The 19,715-nt window shown below is 40.3% G+C and overlaps 1 protein-coding gene across 4 annotated transcripts in view; it reads right to left on the reverse strand.

The window, feature by feature from the left end:
* Positions 1–19,715, reverse strand: part of zfhx4 (zinc finger homeobox 4) — a 93,678-nt gene that overhangs the window by 34,227 nt on the left and 39,736 nt on the right. For all 4 annotated transcript variants that reach the window (XM_044105500.1, XM_044105502.1, XM_044105499.1 and 1 more), the window contains exon 6: positions 6,929–7,163. In XM_044105500.1, the coding sequence (XP_043961435.1) occupies positions 6,929–7,163 (235 nt within the window). The remainder of the gene's footprint in view (positions 1–6,928; positions 7,164–19,715) is intronic.

The following is a 19,715-nucleotide window of genomic DNA, read 5'->3' on the forward strand; positions in this document are numbered from 1 at the left end:
CTTAAAAGAACAGTGAAGTTAAAAGTCGTCTCTGCAGGCTTGACTGCCAATATGTTAAAAGGTTTTTATTCACAACTGAAAAGCTTTTAATGATCTAAATATATATATATATATATATATATATATATATATATATATATATATATATATATATATATATATATATATATATATATATATATATACTACTGATTTTTCCTCCTCTTAAGCATATAAATACGGGGAAAAAAATACATTTTTGATAAATTCTATAAAGTTCATTACAATGAGCATACAATGTCATAAAAATTAATGCACAAAGGCCATAGTTTTCACAAAAGTTTTAGTGAATGACTTATCTTCAATGAATATCACTTTTTTTTTTAATATACATCTAGATCAGTTGTTACTGGAAAGTAACTGGGACCAATAATGGGCTAGTTAATGTAACCCATGCTCAGAAAAATAAAATAAAAGGAAATAAAAATAAATCGGCAAAGAAGAAGGAAAGTAATTCATCGCAGTCCCTGAAAGATAAATCATTCACACTGCGAAAACAACAGATCTCTTCTCATTGTATTTCTTTAAAACAACTTTGGTTGATGTTTTTCTTCTTCTGCTCTTGATCTGATGTTAATTTTCCATATTTGCTGTGTGTTTGGAGCCACCCACTGACTGACATTATTATTGTCCCTGTTGTTGTGCGCATGCAACCTGGTCTCAAATACTTGCGCTGTACACGAACATCCACAGAGGCTCCTAAAGAGCCCCAGAAAGTGGAGAACAGATTTCCCCATTGATGTCACAGAAGACTCATAGACTGCAAGCCAGTATAAATTAGGCCTTAAATGTCTTTAGCCGATGGAAGTTTTGTTGTATGCGAATACAGAAAAATCTATGATTATTTAACAGGAAATGAAAGTAGCAGGCAGTGCGCCACAGCTAATATACCTGCTGGAAACTTAAGCTACAAAACACAAGACATTTAAAGTGCTTCTTGTTAGAATAACTGTCAGATATAAAGTAAAATACACAAAAAAAAATAACATTAATAATATAGTGGTTTAATTGTTCACACATAGCATTGTTCGCAATGCTTTGTGCAAACAATTTTCACTCTATGCAAAAAAAACTGTCCAATGAAAACATGACAACCGTTTAAATTTTCATGAAATTGCATTTGCATGATGTCTTTGAGATTAGAATGGATTTACACGGAAATAGGTGGAGCTTATTCTTGGGGTCTATTTTCACTTCAGCCTTCATATTTCTACCAAGTCAAAATCCCAAGACAGTTTGCTGCGGGACATAAGATACAGATCAAGATGTAATGCGGATCTAGATATACATTTGGAAACAGTCACTGGCTTTTCTTTTGCTTTTTTTTTTGGAAGAAAAAAGAAATGCGGCAGAGTACAGCAAGACACATATATCAAGCCTTCCACATACTACTAACTAATTCATACATTTGCTAACAGAAATGCTATGTAACCTTTACTACTGCTTTCACCACAGTGAAAGTCAGTGGACTTCGACTTATTATTGCTTTAAAGCTTTTAACAGAATGCTAAAACTCCAGAACTGTCATTTTAATATACTTGTCAAAGTAAAAATGTTGGTATTTAGAAGATAGTCTAATCCTCTCTTAGTAAACTTATGAGACAAAATGGCCACCCCTGTACTAACGCTGGTAATTATTTAGCTCTGGGTGTATGTCCTATGATTTCTGTCACTCTAGTGGGCATTTGTGAATGTTTATGTAATGGCCACAAATTACTGAGACAAACCCTGGAAATAGACTTCTGTCTGAGGAGAGACCTTGCCCAAAACGGAAAAAAAAAAAAAAAGAAGACAAAAACCACTGGAATGACAAAAACCACCTCCACCACCCAGAGGGAGAAAAAGGATGAAATTAAGTAGTGAAAGTAAGGCGGGAGAGAAAACCTAATACCTCAAAGGTTTTTGGAGTCATGACTCTTAAAATGCTCCTTGTGGAAACAGCAGAGCTTGTTCCAACAACGAGAATCAGATGATCGTTTTATGTGTTTGCAGCGATTTGGACACAGCTTGAAATACAGCTTGGGTGGAGTGTGTTGGAGTCCACTTTTGCTGTGCCCATGTTCCATCCCTTCCTTCTGGATGAACACAAACACGCCTATATCCTCACACAAGCGCAGGGATAAGAGGAGTGCATTAGGCTCTGTTTTTTAGCCTACAGCTGCTATGTAAATGGTTGGCGCGGCTACACTAATTTGACAAGGACCAAAGAAAAAACAAAAAAATGTCCCAGAGCCTTATCACTCAGAGAAAAACAAAGGGATCTGGAACACAGAAACACTGTAACACATGCACACACTTGCATACACACAGGGTCGTGCACATGATAAAAGTGTTGTTGGTCTCTCTAAGTCAGAAGAGGTCTTTTGTTTAAAGGGGGGAAATCAGACAAAGAGGGTCCTCTCCCTCCCTCTTTAATGCATGTCGGGTGGTGGGTGGATGGGTGGGTGGGGTGGTACAGCAGGATGGAGATGTGTGGATGGTGGGTTGGTGGAGTATGGATGACAGGCTGGGCTCTCTGAAATAATTACCTCCATAAGATCCCATCTCGTTTTCCTTTTCTTTTTTTCTTTTTTTTTTTTTGGTGAGAGGGAGAGAGGGAACACAGAAGGGGGGAAAATGACAGAAAGTATGCAGAAAAGGCCCCATGTTTCTGCTCGGTCTGACTTATGCGGAGCTTTACACATGATGGAGAGCAGGGCTAATGGTCGAGGTTACACACTCACACATGCACACGCCAACTGCACCTCGTAGCGATGTGCTTTGTGGCTAAACAAATGGTGAAATGGTTGAAAGGGAGCCGACAACAGAAAAATCACTGTAACAACCGAACTTCAGAGAGTCTCAATGTCTCCAAAAATCCACCTAAACAAATTGTTGAAATTATGAAACTGATGATGGAATACCCATGACTTGCCATTTATCATAGTTTTCTTTCCTTTCTTTTCTGTTTTTTATTTATTTATTTTTTGTTGTTCCTTGAATTACACTAAACAGCTCCACTCAGGGTTCATTGCAGAACAGAGAGGGAGAAAGAGAGAGAAAAAAAATCTAATTCTTCTAATCACTTTTGGACGACCCTCAAAGAAAAATGGCATCCGCGTCCTCCATGTTGAGAGGGAATTCATTTATGCTTGCTCTTCTGATGCAAACTGGCATTTTTTATAAACTCAATTTACTTCATCGCTTATAATTGTACACAAAGAGACAGTTTAGCTCAGAAATGTGCACACAGTGGGGCTTTTTGTATGAAAGGGATCGAGATGAAAGATCACCATGAAAACTTTTTGGCGTATGCACCGTGACTATTCACTCCCCGCACTGTTCATTCACATAACTGTGTTTATCTTGAGATGCATTTCCAAAAATTAGACGTAAATGGGTAAATAATACTAAAATTCCAAAGAAATAAAATAAAACAGCACTCACAAACATAATCAAACAATGCACCACTAGTATTGCTCCTGTCTTTGTTGAAAACACTTTTTAGCCTTACAGTGTCTCCGCATTGCCGTATCCCTAATTGGGCCATAAAATCTGCATCCAAATTGTTTAATGAAAGCCATTCACATGTACATAAAGTCCAGAGCATTAGAACTCTTATTCCCAAATGAGCCTATAATTATCTGGCTGGGTTCCAAGTCCCAGGCTTTAAGAGAAAGATACCGGTCAGCACTTAAATTAATCTTTTTCATACCGGCCTCTAATGAACAGAAAATGCTCGAGTCAGGAGTTGCAGCCCCAGAAAACTAACAGCCCACATTCACACATGCACAAAAACACGCATCACCCTCAAACCCAAGACTGGTTAAAAATGTTGCCGACTATAGAAAGTTTTGCCACCTTTAAAACAGTTACATCATCTATCATTATGGATACATACAGCAGTAAACTGTACGTATATTTTCTCACAGGAAAATCTGTACATTGTTGTAGAAAAAAAAAAAAACCCACCAGACTAAATTTATAAGGCAAGATATGTTACAATCAACTCTCCGTCTGAGAGTAATGAGACCTCATGCTGCTAGTTCTAACGATATTGATCAAGTCCTGTCTGGTTAAACGCTTTTCACATGCAACTTGCTCTGGTGTGGGATCTGGGTGTAAGCATGAGAGAGTGAACCCCAACATGGTGTTGTATCCTTGTTTACGACTCTTATTTTGATGCTAAAAAGGAAATACTGTAGTTCTTGAGTGGCACTGTTCTGTAGTCAGAATCGGCTAATAAAGACAGCGTCTGACTGGACCACAAACCGTTTCAAAAGCACTCCAGGATCCTTCACCACTTTTAAATCATACGTGGCAGCGTCCTGGCTTACCGTGGAGAAAAGAAACATTGACAGAATAAATGAGTGCAGTACTTTGTAGGGAGAATGTGAAAATACAGTATCTGGCTATTGTTATTGCAACACTTTTGATGCTAAAGTTAGCATCTGCTTCAAAGCTTGATGGTTTGATAATTGGTCAAAATTTGAGCCACTGAGACTGAGCAAGCCTAAACTTGATCATTCTATATTAAGCACAGATTTTTGTAAAGAACAATTTGAGATTTGAGAAACATGTAATCGTTCCAAAGTAGTTTTTGGCAGTAAATCCCTTTTAGATTTTCATAAGCAATAAAACAAAAATATATAGGCAAGTCGAAACTCAACTGAATTAGTCTCTCAACAAAATAAACAAAAAAGGACAGTTTGAATTTTAGCCTAAAATTGTCTGGAAATCTAATCTTGCTTTTTTTTCCTTTTTTTTTTCTAGTCAGACTTTGCTTTTAGATTTTTCCTGTTATTGTTACTAACTGATCAATAACCAGAACTGAGTATTTATGCCAATACAATAATGCAACTGAAACAATCATGTTAAAATCTGTTCAGTTTGTCTTCAGGAGTCAGAGGGAGACTCAACAAGCAGGACAAAAAAGGAGAGAGGGAGAACGAGGGAGGGATGGTGGGGCCAAGTTAAAATGTAAGGTAGAAGGCAAAGCATGTTTTGCTTTGTTTCTCACCCGCTGCTTTGATCCATGTGTAATTAACCAGTGATGTTAAAATTGGCTTAAAGCTTCTGTTTGGTCTGAAAAAAATTGGATATGAGCAGGAGTCAGAGGGAGACTCAACAAGCAGGACAAAAAAGGAGAGAGTAAAGACACAGTATAAACAGGATACTTTGGGGTGCAAGCTTAAAATGTAAGGTAATGATTTATCTAAGCATGTTTTGCTGCTGCACCCTGTTTCTCACCATAGCTTCTTCTGAAAACGTGGGACCCCCTCAGCCCCCTGCACCAACACTCCGCCTCACTCTACTCACTCCTTCAGGTCAAGCAAAGCAAAAGCAAGTTAAGCACTCATTTTCTCCCAGCAGCATTAACATAGGGATGACTAAATAATGGACCCCGACTCTCAGTCTTCTGGTTTAAATTAAAGCACAGCCCCCTCCTCTTACACCCTGCAACCCCTTACCAACCATCCAACCCCCACTCACACAAAAAAAAAGAACGATTAATCTTTTTTTTTTTTTTTCCTTTTTTGTCTCTCTGAATGTTTTACAGTTCTGTTACACTTATTAGCTGCTGGCAGGACGGAGACTCTTAAATGAAAGCCAAATTGCTTTGGTCATGAGAAAGGAAATGAAAGCTCACTCCAGGGAGAGACTGTGTAGCCATAGCATACATGAGAGTGTGTGTCAGCAATGCATGCGTGTGTATGCGTATGTGTGTGTACGGGCTTTCCACTGTGAGATCCTCCCAAGGTGAAATTTCATAAGCTGACTGCTTGCCGGCCTGGGATGTCCCTACGCATGGGACGGTGTGTGCTTGTGTGTTTCAAATATAAGTGCGGCAGCCTAATGGGAACAGCATGCTCATTTTGGGGAGATTAGGGAGAAACGGACGGGTCTACATTAAGAGACGTGATCTGGATGCGAAGGCCCAAGAAAAGAGGGAATAAAGGCAGGAGCATGTAACAATTAATAAAGAAAAACAAAGATGTACTGAGACCTCTGACTGACATCTGATCAGATTCAGCTGATTTCAATCTTTATCGTCCCTGACTGAGGGGTGGATGATGGAGTCTTTACCCAATCAGTCAACAAAATCACAGCCAGGTCTCGCTGACAACTCTAGAGTGTTGAAGTTGTGACTAAGAGAAGCAGGGTTGAATTTGTAAATTTTCTGTTTCAGTGACTTCTTTTCGACTAAAGCAAGGGAAGCCGAAGGATGGTGATCTAGATAAAAAATAAATAAATACATAAATAGAAAATAAAGCAATTATGCTTGTACAGAGAGAGAGAGACAGAGATAGAAAGATGGAGACATTTAAAGCAGGTAAGAGGAAAGCTGAAGGTTGAAGAGCTCATTTCCTCTGTTTTATCCTTTTGGATTTCCGACCACTATCTGTCACTGAACATGCTGAAATTGGAAAATCCCAAAGTTTCCCAATTTGAAATTCATAGTGTGTTTATCTTTAAATATAATGAAGAGATATAAGGGTAAAACAATAAGTTACAGCGACTGTCTCAGAAAAACTATGATGTCAATGATTACTTAGGCATGAATGGTAAAAAAAAAAACACAGTGAATCTTATATTACATTATTTGTCTCAAACAAAAATAGGAACCAGCCAAAATCTGTCTTGTCAGATAAAACCTTTACAGAGACCACAGATTGGAAACAACCCACAAAACTCTGATTACTGCATCTTTAGAAGAAAAAGATGGGCGATATGAGCAAATAAAGAAAAAATTCCTGTCGAAACTGTGTATAGAACCAAAAGAAATAACACGCACAAAAAAAAAAGAAAGAAAGTATGTAAAAGATAAGCTGCCATTGAGAAAACCTAATAAATCCAAGTTGGAACAGTTAAAACGTAAGAAAGCAGGTTTACTGCATGAAGAACAGACCTGGGCTGACAGGGCACTCCTTGACTTGAAACATTTCATGCAGGCTCAGTCCATCGTCATCCCCTCCCAGGCCTTGCTGGTGCAGCTGGAGTTTCCTCAGGCCTTCGTTCTGCTGGTGGCGAGCAGAGCGGGCGTGCTGCACCAGGTTGAGGCGGGCCTTGGTGGAGTAGTCACACAGAGTGCAGAGGTAGACACATGACTCTTGACTGTAGGCGCTGTCCTGCTTCTGCAAGTGCTGCGGAACAGAGAAGAACGGGTATTAGCAAGTCGCACAAAAAACACAGAGGCCCGGTTAATATGCTTAACCTGCAAAAGCGACCCCTTGCACAGACGTTTAAAACGAACCGCACACATTTCCTGTGATTGAAAGAGTTTAAAGGTTTTTTTTTTATTTTTTTTTCCCAAAGTCCGGGTTTCTGTTTTGTCTTTGCCACATGCACTTTGTCCAGCTCTCCTCATTGTCGGCAGCTGTGGGGGTTTCTCATTCAACGTGTGCTGTCAGTTGCAAGCCCTTAATTTTCCAGTTGCCTCTTTAATGGCATTGCAGCCATGCAAAGCTACCCCCTACCTCTTGTCCCGCCCTCGGTGTTGTGTAGGTGCATGAACCCACATGCACGCCAACCCCCCTCCACCTCACCCACCACCACCCATCCCACCTTGCCCTGCTCCCATACACCCAGTCAAGCCAAGCATATCAAGTGTGCTTCTGTTGTTGCTGCCGGGCTAATGAACAATGCACAAAAACAAAAGAGCAGGCCAAGCTTTTATTATCTGATCCTCTGCTGAGAGAAGGGACTGGGGGGACGGAGAGCGGGGACGCAGGGAGCAGAAGAGAGCAAAGCATGGAGACAGATACACAGAGGTGGCTCATGAAGGTTGGTTCTACTTTGTTAAGATTTATTCACACTGCTTTGTGAGAAACAGGTGCAGAGCTTCATACATTAATTAATACGTACAGGGGTATAGGTGTGTGCATGCGTGTGTGTGCGTGAGACTGTGAATGTGTGGTAACCGGCTCTCATATCCTTCTATAGGAAGATGTTTCTTTCATGGTGCAATTAAAACTTAGACAGGTAATATTTTCATATCCTTGCATCATTTCATTTAGAGCAAGGAGAGACTCTAAAAAGATGCACGTGAAGGAGGAGGGTGTGCGCGTATGTGTGTGTGTGTGTGTTTTTGGATGTTCATGTGTGGAGGGAGGAGTGAGGCGCAGGTGTGGGAGTTCAACACCCCCCTCTTCCCATTTTTCCCTTTGACAAACAGGGATTTGCAACATAGCTACAGCCGCTAACACATCTTTTCTCTCTGTCTCTCCCTCTTTCTTTCCTTTTGTAGGGAATCTAGCAAGGTTTTTTTCTCACGAGACGGTGGGACGTCCCCTCGCAGTCAGAGGGCCCTTTCAGAAGTCTTAAGTTTTAATTAAGTCGGAGTTGTCAGAAAAAAGCTCCCCTAGTCCAGAGCTCAGGGCCATTAATTACAGCTATCTTTGTTTCTCTGTGAAAAGAGTCCTCCTTTGCTTTTCCTCTCTTTCTTTGCTTTTTTTTTTTTTCTTTCATCTCCTCCCTCTTTTACAGGACAACCAAACTGCTGAGCCTTTCTGTAGAAACCACACACGTGTGTTACGTTAGCAAACAAGTATTTATCACTGGCAAAGGAAAGAATGTTGTATTTTTTTGTCCTTTTGTTGAAATCAAAACTTCATCAACTATTCCAAATAGCACGGCAACGGATTCTGACAAGAATATAGACTATAAAAAGTAATACTTTCTGCAACACAATGCATAAAAATGCCACTATTGTTTTCTCGATGGACACTCTTTCCATGTGTTTTATAAAAAGTGAACCATTAAATCTTCATCTTTAATCTTTTTATTATGTCACGAGAAAAGTGACACAGGAAAAACTCAACATTGCTGACACTGTATGTATAAGCTGCCAGGTCAGAGGAAGAAGAATAAGGTTTAGAAGCTATCTAAAAGGAGACTGAACTTTCTTTCACTCCGTCTATGAGAGAGCAAGATTTTCAGCAGATAACACAATGGGTAAACAGAGTTCAGCAAAATTTAAATTGTGTCCATTATGTAAGATTAGGAAAGTCTTGGAAAATTTTAGAGTAATGATCTCTAATTGATGTTTTAGTATCGCTAGCTGCATTAAGTGAACTATTTGATAAAGTAAGATGCTGAATACTGTGTAACGTCCATTCCACAAGTCATTTTCTCTTTGTTTAAAAATATCAATAATATGATATGCGTGGCATTTCTTCACCAATCAGAATTGGCAAAGCAAAATAAAATAAAAATAGAATAAAACTGGGAAACTACAATATTTTTCTTAAGTAACTGTGCATTTTTTAAATGTCTCACCACTTAATCATACTTTCATTTAAGAGTGTACATTTGTACACCTTAGATTTAAAACACTGGTGGATAAAAAATTAAAACCAATATATACTCTATATACTATAGAGACAAGAGGCCGGGCTTAGTGCTGTAAAACTGTTTTTAAATGCAGTCATGTCCCATGCAGATGCCTCTAATAAGATTCTTATTGAAAGACTTGCTTATTATTTACAGTTACCCCTTAGGCATGGCCACAGAGAGAATTTTCACAGTGTCAAAATTAACAGTTTCATATCCATCAGTTGCGGTCTAAAAAAAACCACACATCCCTCAACTTATGTTGTAAGGTTTTTAGGATGTGGGGCGTCAGCTGGGAGCAGCCGAATGATATACTTGGTGTTGAACCAGGCTGCCGGATAGGTTTAGGCTAAATATTAATTCTCTCCCCATCAGCACATTCCAGAGGGTTTGTCTAAGACCAAAACTAGAGGCTGTCTGTCGCTCCGTGGAACTCTGTGGGCCAGAAACGCAGGCGGCCTGGTGATCACAGGCCAGAACCATCCATGATTTATGAACTTTTAAAGGAGCACTTTGACTCCTGCCAGGCGTGGGCTGTGTAATGCATATTCAAACACACAAACACACTGTTCCTGCTCCTGGATTTGCGTCTTCATGCGTCTGCTTGCAATGTGTATGTAATTTATATCGTGGAAGAACTGTCTGTTTGGAAATGCGCTGCATGAACATTTGTATGGAGTGTCTTTGTGTGTCATGTGGTAGAATGGCTCAAAAAAAAAAAAAAAAAAAAAGGGCCATCGATGTCAATATGGCACCTTTCCAAAGTGGCTGGTGGTTAATTGTTGTGGATTAGTGTTTGGCAAACAACCAAATAAGCTAACACTCCCCGTGGGCCAATGAAGATCAGCTAAACAGCATTCCCCGGGTGGACCTACACTTGGCACAGATGGCTACAGATGACAGAGGAGGAGGATGCACACCCATCGTATAAATGAAATACAAATTACAACTCTCATGAGTTCCTGTTCGCCTGTCAGAAGCACAATATTGTCAACACTCAATCAAACACGCACACACACACACCCCAACACACCACTCCACTCACTGCAGCGTATGTGAGGCGAGGGGAGGGGAGCCAATATGACAGGTAAAGGAGGCTCCCCTGTGTAGTTTTTTTTTTTCCTTTTTTACCTCTGCTGCTGCTGTGTGTCTGTTTATGTGTGGATGACAGAGGACCGCATTCATTATGCAGAATGAAATGTTTACAAAACACCTTTCCTCACACACACACATATACAAATTGCGTGCACGCACCTCCCCTCCACTCGCTCGCTCACTCACTCACGAGGATTTGTGGGGAGAGTCTCAGTGCCGCTGTCTGATATCCATTTGTTCTATCTGGGGTGACAAAGCTGCCTCATTAACTGAATTCTTAATAAGCCAAGCCAAAAGACATCTTTTCACAACTTCTTTTATCTCTCCGTGCACACAGAAACACGAGTTTGTGTGTGTGGATAAGGTTTCAATCCATCCATTCTTCTGGCTCTGTGTGTTTGGTTTTTATGCATGGGTAATTTCCACTCTTCATTTTACCTCATAAGTGTATTTCGGCATTGGTCTATAATTTCAATACACTTTTATTTTTTTGTCTTTTTGTGTGCTTGTGATTTGTTCGCCGCCATCATAAAAATATTTTGAAAGCAGCGCAGAGCAGTGGGGTTGCATTTTCCTCCATAAACCAAATGACAAATTAGCGCATTCAGTACAAACATGAGTCTCTCCTGTCATTAAGTGTAGAACCAGGCAGCTAATGAATACATACTGAAAGTAAGAATGCTCTTCAACAGCAGCTGTGTCTTAATAACCAGTCTGAGTGTCGTAGCATGTGCATACACGTTTTATGCGTAAAGAATCAGTGATCTTGCCGTCGTCTCGAGTTTGCTGAAAGCGTACATATGAACAGTGTGGAAATAAAAAAAAACGTCTTTACAGACTTTTAACAGTGTTTTTTTTAGCAGAACCCTGGAGCTTGTTGTTGAGTATACCTTCTTTTGGAAACGCTACCAGCTTCCGGTGCTACCCCCTTGAGCCCCCGGGGGCCATTGGAGACAAAAACAGCCCCACTTGGACCAGTAAACTACAAAAGCATGCATTGTTCCTTGAAAGTATTTTAAACACATACCAGCACTGCCTGGAAGACTGCCAAGAGTAGAATTCCATCAGTGCTACCATCTCCCTAACACATGTTACTGCTAACCGCCACTCAGCCCCCAAGACATAGATGTAACACAAGATCATTGCCAATGGAACCGCTGGCAGACTTCACCGCTGAAAGGATACACTGAAGGCCCAGGTATGTGCCACCTTGCTTTACTCTGGTAACAGAAGTATGTTGACATTGTTTTGGCACTGCGCAGGCACAAAAACAACAAAGCACATAAACTGCTGAATTTGTATACACATTTTCAAAGTTTACCCCTCTTTTTTTTTTGCTTTTATAAGCTATAATGTGTGTTCTAAACATAGATGTGACACAAGACTGTTTTAAAATCCCAACCTTTAGCGTTTTGCTGAACTTTTCACTATCTGGCTTTTTTCAGAAATTTAGAGAATAATATTTTGTATTGCTAAATTGCCTCTCCTGTTTTCGTCAGCTCTGCCTGCGAGCAACCACCATGTGATTTCGGTTTTGAAGCTTGTCTGCGAGACATGGCGTGATGGTGAACGTGGCTTCGGTCACCCAAAGCGAAGTAGTTGGTTTATTTTGGCCAAATAAATTAATGACTTATCATAATATAATTTCTAATAGGTTTTGCTGAAAATTTCGTCTAAATGTTATCTAATTTTCCAAAGCTTTCTCTAGTTTACTTTGCTACTTGTCAGCAAAGAACGGTAACAGTCATAGGAACTTTTGTTGAAATTATAGAAACATGCAGGCCACTTCCATTTCATTGTCTCTTACACATCCATGCACACGACGTCATTCACACACACTTGTAGCCCTAATGTACAGTATCTTTGCCTAGACATCCAGGGTAAAGGTCATAGTTCTCTGACCTCTAGCCTCTCTTCTGGTTGAATTACTATGTCTCTGTCTTCTTACACTGTCTTTAGCCAAGGCAAACACAATATCCCATAAAGTCAACCCATAGCAGAGCATAGAAAATGTAACAGCATATTAATAACAGTAAATTTACAGCATAATGTGTCTTCTTTGCTTATGGTATTTAGATCTAAACCTAGTATTTCCACAAAGATTTATTCCCCACAATCCTTTGCACATTTTGTCTCGCTTTTTAAGTTTAACAGAATTTTTTTGACCAACATTTAGTAATAAATATTTGCAAAGTGGAAGATTTTCAAATAAAAACAATAAAAGATGAAATATTTGAGGTACATTTTTTTATTTTTGCCCATCTTTGAAAAAAAAAAAAATACTTCTAGGACTTATCTTTATACATCTTCTCATCAACTCAGTCCAATGTTGCTGTAACCACTGAAAAAGAGAATCCCTCCAGCATGATGCAGCTACCAGTGGGGTTAATATTTTATATGTGGTGAGGAGTGTTAATGTTCCTCCACATAGTGTTTTGCATTCAAGCCAAAATAATGCTTGGTCTCATCTATAAAGAGCACCTTCTTGTGGTGTCTTTTTTGTGGCTTATTGCTTTCTTATTGGTACTTTTACATAAAGGCCAAATTTGTGACATTTGTGCCCTTTCACATAACAGCCATATTTATAAAGAACTAAAATGAAACATGTGGACCCTATTTCCTCAGTAGTTGACTTCTAATGACGACTGGTTTCACTGTAATGTATTTAGGGCTTTGCACAAATGCAAATCATGCCTCACATCAGATTTTTATTTGTAAAAACTAAAACAAAACCATTTGTTCTGTTTATTCCACTTCATAATGAGGTGTTAGTTTCTTATGATCTTTCTCAAAAATAAGCTAACCAAAAAAAACAAAAAATGCTCTAAAAATACTAAGGTTATTGGTTGGAGTTCGACCAGTTATGGAAAGGTAAAACAGTTTTACGGGCATGAACATAAGGAACTGTATTCTCCATGTATCACACTAATTATATGCCATCCAAATGGAAATAATCTATCTTTGAAAACAGACACACCTGCATTCTTCCTCATTGGCTGGTGTGTATGGAGTCTTGAAAGTCAACTCACCTCATCACCCCTTGAAAATGGATCAGTATTTACATTAGCATTAGATTTAGACAGCGTGGCTCAGCCACTTAGTCCTTATTAACCATCCTGACCTTAGCCCATTAGGGTCTAAAAGCTGCCGCTTGTCTCCATCACTGGCAGGTGAGACTGACCAGACTTCACCATTTTCCTACACTATCAACAGCTGCAATTATCTTCTCCATTGACTCACATTGGGACAGAGATCACAAAATCCTTGATTACTGAACTACTAGTTGAGATCTATTTCTTTCCTCAACACTTTCCAAGCACACAGGCTTGTATGGCTTCATACAAGCCTAATTATTTTCATATGAAAAGAACCAAGGAGAGGTCAAATATGGGAAAAAAAAAACAGGGTTACCTTTTCAGGCGACAATATTACAGATATAGTTTGCGGTGCTTCGAATTTGCTACGAATTTGGTATTTTTGTTCAATTTAACACTTAATTAACAAAGTCCAATTTTAATTACCACTTAAGAAAAAGAAGAAACACTGCTTTTTCGTTCTTTTTTTTTGCAAAGCCTGTTGTTCGCACTGTACATTATAAAGCCCTGCTGCTGTATAGTGTCCAAAGAAGAAGAAAAAAAATTATAAAAGTGCACATCGGCAGACGTGAAGCAAAAGAGGAAAATCTGTGACGGAAAGAACAAAACACGGAAAGACAGAGAGAGGGAAAGATAGGGGAGAATCTAGACGAGCATAGTTGGTTTCAAATCACTAATTGCACATTCCTGGGCTTGTGAAGGGGAGTATTGTTTTCCATTTAGCCCCTACCCTGTCGCATGGTTTTACTTAGCACAAAACAAAAGGTACAGGGAACAAAACACAAGCCTAATACCAGGGCCTGCTAATGACAGAGAAATGGGGGAAATTATCCCTGTGGTGGATCCTTGTGAGAAAATGGCTGGTGATGACTGGACAAAGGGAATTCATTTTGAAATTGTCAGAAAATGGCAGACTGCTTTTCATACGATTTTCAAATAAACAACCACTCCGTCTAACACTTTACAGACTTTTCACTGCATATGTTTACACAGAACGACTCTACAAATAACTTCCAATAAATACCCCTTTGTAATCTACACGCAGTGAAGTTTCAACATCCGTGATTATTACACTTCAGCACATTCAAGTGAAGTTAGATGGTCGACGCTTTTTCTGTGTCACTTATTGGGCATACGACATTTAAATAAGCAAAAATGTAAGCCCATGCTAGAGTGGCTCTCTGTAGGGAAAAGCACAATGAAAGCACCTCTTCAGTGGAGCTATTTTGCATATTTCCACAGGAAATCAAACACCTTGCAGTTGACCTACAATATGCCACACTTGATCTCTCTCTTTACAAAAGGCAGGCATCTCTGTCTATTTTGCCCACCTCTTTCAAAACTCAAGCAACTGCATATTACAGAGCACATTAAGAGAACATTTACTGACTCCTTACATAAACCCACGGAAATGTACAGTCAAAGCAGCCTTCGGATGTTCCGATCAGTCCCATAAACCCAGAATGATGAGCTGTGCTAGGAACACGGGGACCTCTATGTTTTCTGCAGGAGTCACTGGAGAGGTTAAGCCAATAGCACTGGCAACACTGGGCAGAATGGCCTGGCTGGTGGTGTTTGCCCAGGCCCCAGCCGTCGAAAGGAAAGATATTGTTTTGCCCTGAAAAAGCCTCAGCCACAGTCCGCATACCAGCGTCCACTCAACATACCAATGGGGCCTTTGAAGATTACTCAAATGTTTGCCTTTGCCCGCCACCCCCTCCGCTCCTATTCCTAGTCTTAACCTAGAGCGCTTCCAAAATGAGGAAAAGATGGGAAAGGAAAGAGTGGTGTATCATAAGCACTCTGATTCAAAACGGTGTCCTGTAAGCGATGGGCAACAGAGATTTTGTGCAGGCTGACCACTTACAGGTAAATCCCAGCAGTAACAGTTAGACATGACAGACCAAGTGTCACATAAGTTTGCTGATCCTTATTTACCAGTCGACTTCTTAGGGTAGTGCAAGTTTATAGCACTTACTATCATCCACAATTAGAGTGGACTATAATAATTTCAATGGGTTAATTTAACAGAATGTGTGGAGAACTCGGGACCCACTCACCCCCACACAAACCACATTAATCCTGAACAAGTAAGTGGGCTTTCTATCAGGTCTATTTCAAAGCATTAGGGATTACCTCGCAGAAACTAAGCTGCTTGAACTCACAGGAGGTCAGCGGTATTGTGCTGCTGCAAAGATGGAGGGCCTGTGGTAGAGGTGGATAGACAGCAGGACAGGTCAGTTCCCCTTTCCACAGCTCTCTGACAACATCCCCAAATCCTTCTCCCTCCTCTTTCCCCACTCTCTTTTCATCCCTGTCTCCCTCTCTCTCACCGTATAATCGAATATCTCCCACTACTTATCTATTCACTGAGCACCTAATGGTTAAAATCAATTACAGCTGGTATGCTGAAATGCCGAATACGGCTACACATGCTGATAATGACAGAGAGAGTGTGAGACTGGGGGTGAGGGGGAGCCCAGAAAGAGAGGGACTTGGGATTGTTCCAAGGGAGTAGCACAATTACCTCCAATCGATTGATTATTGATTTGGAAGGGCGTTGAGGACTATTTCAGTTCAACTTTGTCCATATCAATATCCTGATAGAATCATAAGGCGGCTAGAGCATGATGGTGGTATCTAAATACAATTGCAGAGCTAATGCAACGTTTGAAACAGCTGAATCGAACGATTATATGACAACTTTCATACAAATTAAGCGCACGTTTTAATGTCAGGTGATCTCAAAAGTAAATCTAATTAACTCCCACTAAAGAATTCATCTGATCTCCCTGCCATGTGATCTGTCTGAAGTTGGTCTGATCAAATCAATGCTTCAAAAGTGGAGACAACATGCCACTAGGGATCATATTTGTGCTCAAAGCACCTTCTTTCTTTATTACTTTTCTTTTAAACAAACGGTGTCTGTTGTCTTAGTGAAAACAAGATGATCAAACCCCAAGAGAAATGAAGGGATACAAAGGAGTCGGAGGTATATACAAAATGGGTTGGAGCAAGGGGTGTATGATTTGAATGTGGAGGAGGGGAGTGTGTATTTTGGCCAGGATATAGTGAGGATGAGTGGGTTAAGGAGACGGGGAAGAGACAGAAAAGCAAAGACAAACTCCTGCCAGCTTCTTTGTTCTTGCATCCCTCACACTACTCCCCCCGCTTCCAAGGCCTTCACAACCCCTCCACCCCCCCACCACCCTCGTCCTTCCTCTGTCTCCACTCCACCCCCTTCTGCTATCGTTCCCATACCTGTCAACCCAGATCTGCTTCACAGTCTCCTGCACATGGACACAGCCCAAATGACCCACAGTGAGGGGTGGGAACGGTTATTAAAAGGATCACATCTGGCTATTAATCCGAGAAAACCACCAGTGTCTGTTTCTCCGTTTCGAAAAGACAGAAACTCACCTTTTATAATCAAGAACACAAAAAAAGCATTTACGTTGCAGGCAGAACTAATTCACTGGGGAGTCCAGAGGTAGAGAGGAGGTGAGGGGTGGGGGGTGGCTAGGGTAATTAAGCATCATTTATGAGTGTCAGCCAAAAGCCGGATCAAAGCTGGACATTACACACAAACACACGCACACACACACGACAGCTCACACGACCATCTGGTAAAGGCGGTAGTAGGAGAATGGGTGCAACTCTTATTAATATCTATGAGGATTATTAAGAAGACAGACGAGGGTGGGGACGTTCGTCCATTCAAACCTGTCTCAAACACAAAGCCACCGGCACAGCATACACACACACACAAAACACACACCTGCTTTTATGCTTTAATTAGCCACCACCCCAAGCACCCCGCCCCCTGACCTCTGAAAGATTTCCATTGTAATCGCAGCGCAGGTGAAACAGGAGACTATTTGACTAATCTACTAGCCGGCATCAGTTTGCTCAAAGAGAGGGATGAAGAGCAACCATTAAACAGACAACCTTTTTGGCTTGGAAAAGAAATAAAAAGTGTGAAAATTTGCCTGATCGGGCTTACAGCTCTGAACTTTTCATGCCATCGTACGTCTCCATGACAGAAGATGAAAATCTATATCTTGCAGTCAAGTAGCATCTCGCGTGAAGTGTCTGACAAGATTCCCTTTTGAAGAGAATATCAACTCTACGTCTGTCTAGGAGTGCAAGACAAGGACGCCGTTATCAACAGCCTGTGTCTGGAACAGGCGTACATGGAGTCAAGTGGAAAAACAGTAACCTGATACCCACATTTGTGAGTGTCTGTATGAATCTATGTAGTACCACACCTCTGCATGTGCATATACAGTACATTGATGTGTGTTTGTGTGTGTGGCTGAGAGCCTGCGCCATAAATGGGGCCATGCGTCTGAAATAGACCCAGACATTTTTCTATTATACGGACCAGCACAATGATGTTTTATGCAAATCTATGGGAGTCAATCTCCTGTCCATTTCCCCATCACACAAGTCCAAATGACAGTCCAATAATTTGAGCTGCATATATATTGGGCCATTTGATTTTTAAATGAGAGAGACAGACTTGACCCCTGCTAATAGTCAAGGCCCCAGTGGTGGACCTAATATCGCTGATGCACAAGCAAAGCTACCTCCATCTGAGCTAGATGGAGGAAAATTAAATTCAAAGGCAGGGCCAAGAGAAAAAAAAAATACAGTGAAACACAGAAAGCCTGATCTAAAAATGTAGCCTCCTTTCCTTTCTCTCTCCTCCTATCACTCCTTTAGATTAATTCAGCCATACCCCATGACTCCAAGCCTTGGTTTTGCCAAGAGGATCATAGGTAATGAGATGCCCTACCTACTGCTCCCCAGGAGTTGGACAGAAAGAGGGAGGCAGAATGAAAGGGACTCAACAAAGAGTGGGAAAGACATGGCAAAGGAATATATCTAAAAGATCTTAAGATTCCTGTTGAATTCAAACTATTGTTCATCATAAACCCTCATCAAACCAAAGTAATTGAAGGGAAATTCATTGTATAAGATTTAATTTAATGGAATCAAATCCTTCTATTTCCATACAGTTGACTACAATTAGATTAACATCAGATTAACAGTAAATAGAAAATTTATCAAAATGGTCAGTTGTCAAGACTGGTATGCAACGTGCCCATGTACGGTATAAACTGAAGCTTGTTTGGTGGAAAATGTCTAGCAGCAGATTTAACGAATAAACTGGTAAAGTAGGAAAAAAGGCACAGGGGAAAATGACTAGTAACCACTCCTTAAATCCATGTTGGTCATAAACTGTGAAAGCTTTTTAAGACTCATTTAGGCTTGGTTTAAAAAGAGATTAGGAGAAAATGTATAAAGACTAAAATGCTAATAAAAAAAGGAAAATAAAGAAATTATGTAAAAAAAAATCGATGTGGATCCTGCATGTCGATTTCCGTCTGAATTATGACAGAAACTTGGAATGAGTAGAAGTGGTTTTAGAACAGTTAAAGATTTATTTGGATAGCCATCTGAGAAACAGGTGCCATGGTCTCTAAAACAGTGTGTATGCGTGTGTGTGTGTGTGTGTGTGGTCCTCGACTGCGCCACATTGGCCATGAACATTCTCAACTCCTAATGACCCAGGTACAAGCACAACGTAGATCTCAACCTCAAAGCCCTATTGGGACACATGCACACAAACACACATGTTCACCTCAAACTAAACCCCCTACTTATCCAGGCAGCACTCGTGAATGGCACTGACAGATTTACTCTCAACTCTATGTGCATTAAGGCCAGTGTTTGTTACTGAAATTCATAACGAAGCCATATATCATAATATTCGAGTCTAAACTAAAAACAAGCCAGGTCAGCTATGGACATGCTACGCCACACCTCATAGCCTTGTACTACAGACACTTTCTCATAACACTTCTTGCTTTGTCAACTTTCTTAGAGGGATGGAAACTTGTACATGGTAGACAGTTGTAATAATAACCTCAAAGTAAAGTTCAACAGACGCTGTTTAAAATCTACATCGAGTCTAAACTAAAACAAGCCAGGTCAGCTATGGACATGCTACGCCACACCTCATAGCCTTGTACTACAGACACTTTCTCATAACACTTCTTGCTTTGTCAACTTTCTTAGAGGGATGGAAACTTGTACATGGTAGACAGTTGTAATAATAACCTCAAAGTAAAGTTCAACAGACGCTGTTTAAAATCTAAATGCAAAAAT

The sequence above is a fragment of the Gambusia affinis genome, linkage group LG21 (assembly GCF_019740435.1).
Source record: "Gambusia affinis linkage group LG21, SWU_Gaff_1.0, whole genome shotgun sequence".
NCBI classification, from domain to species: Eukaryota; Metazoa; Chordata; class Actinopteri; order Cyprinodontiformes; family Poeciliidae; genus Gambusia; species Gambusia affinis.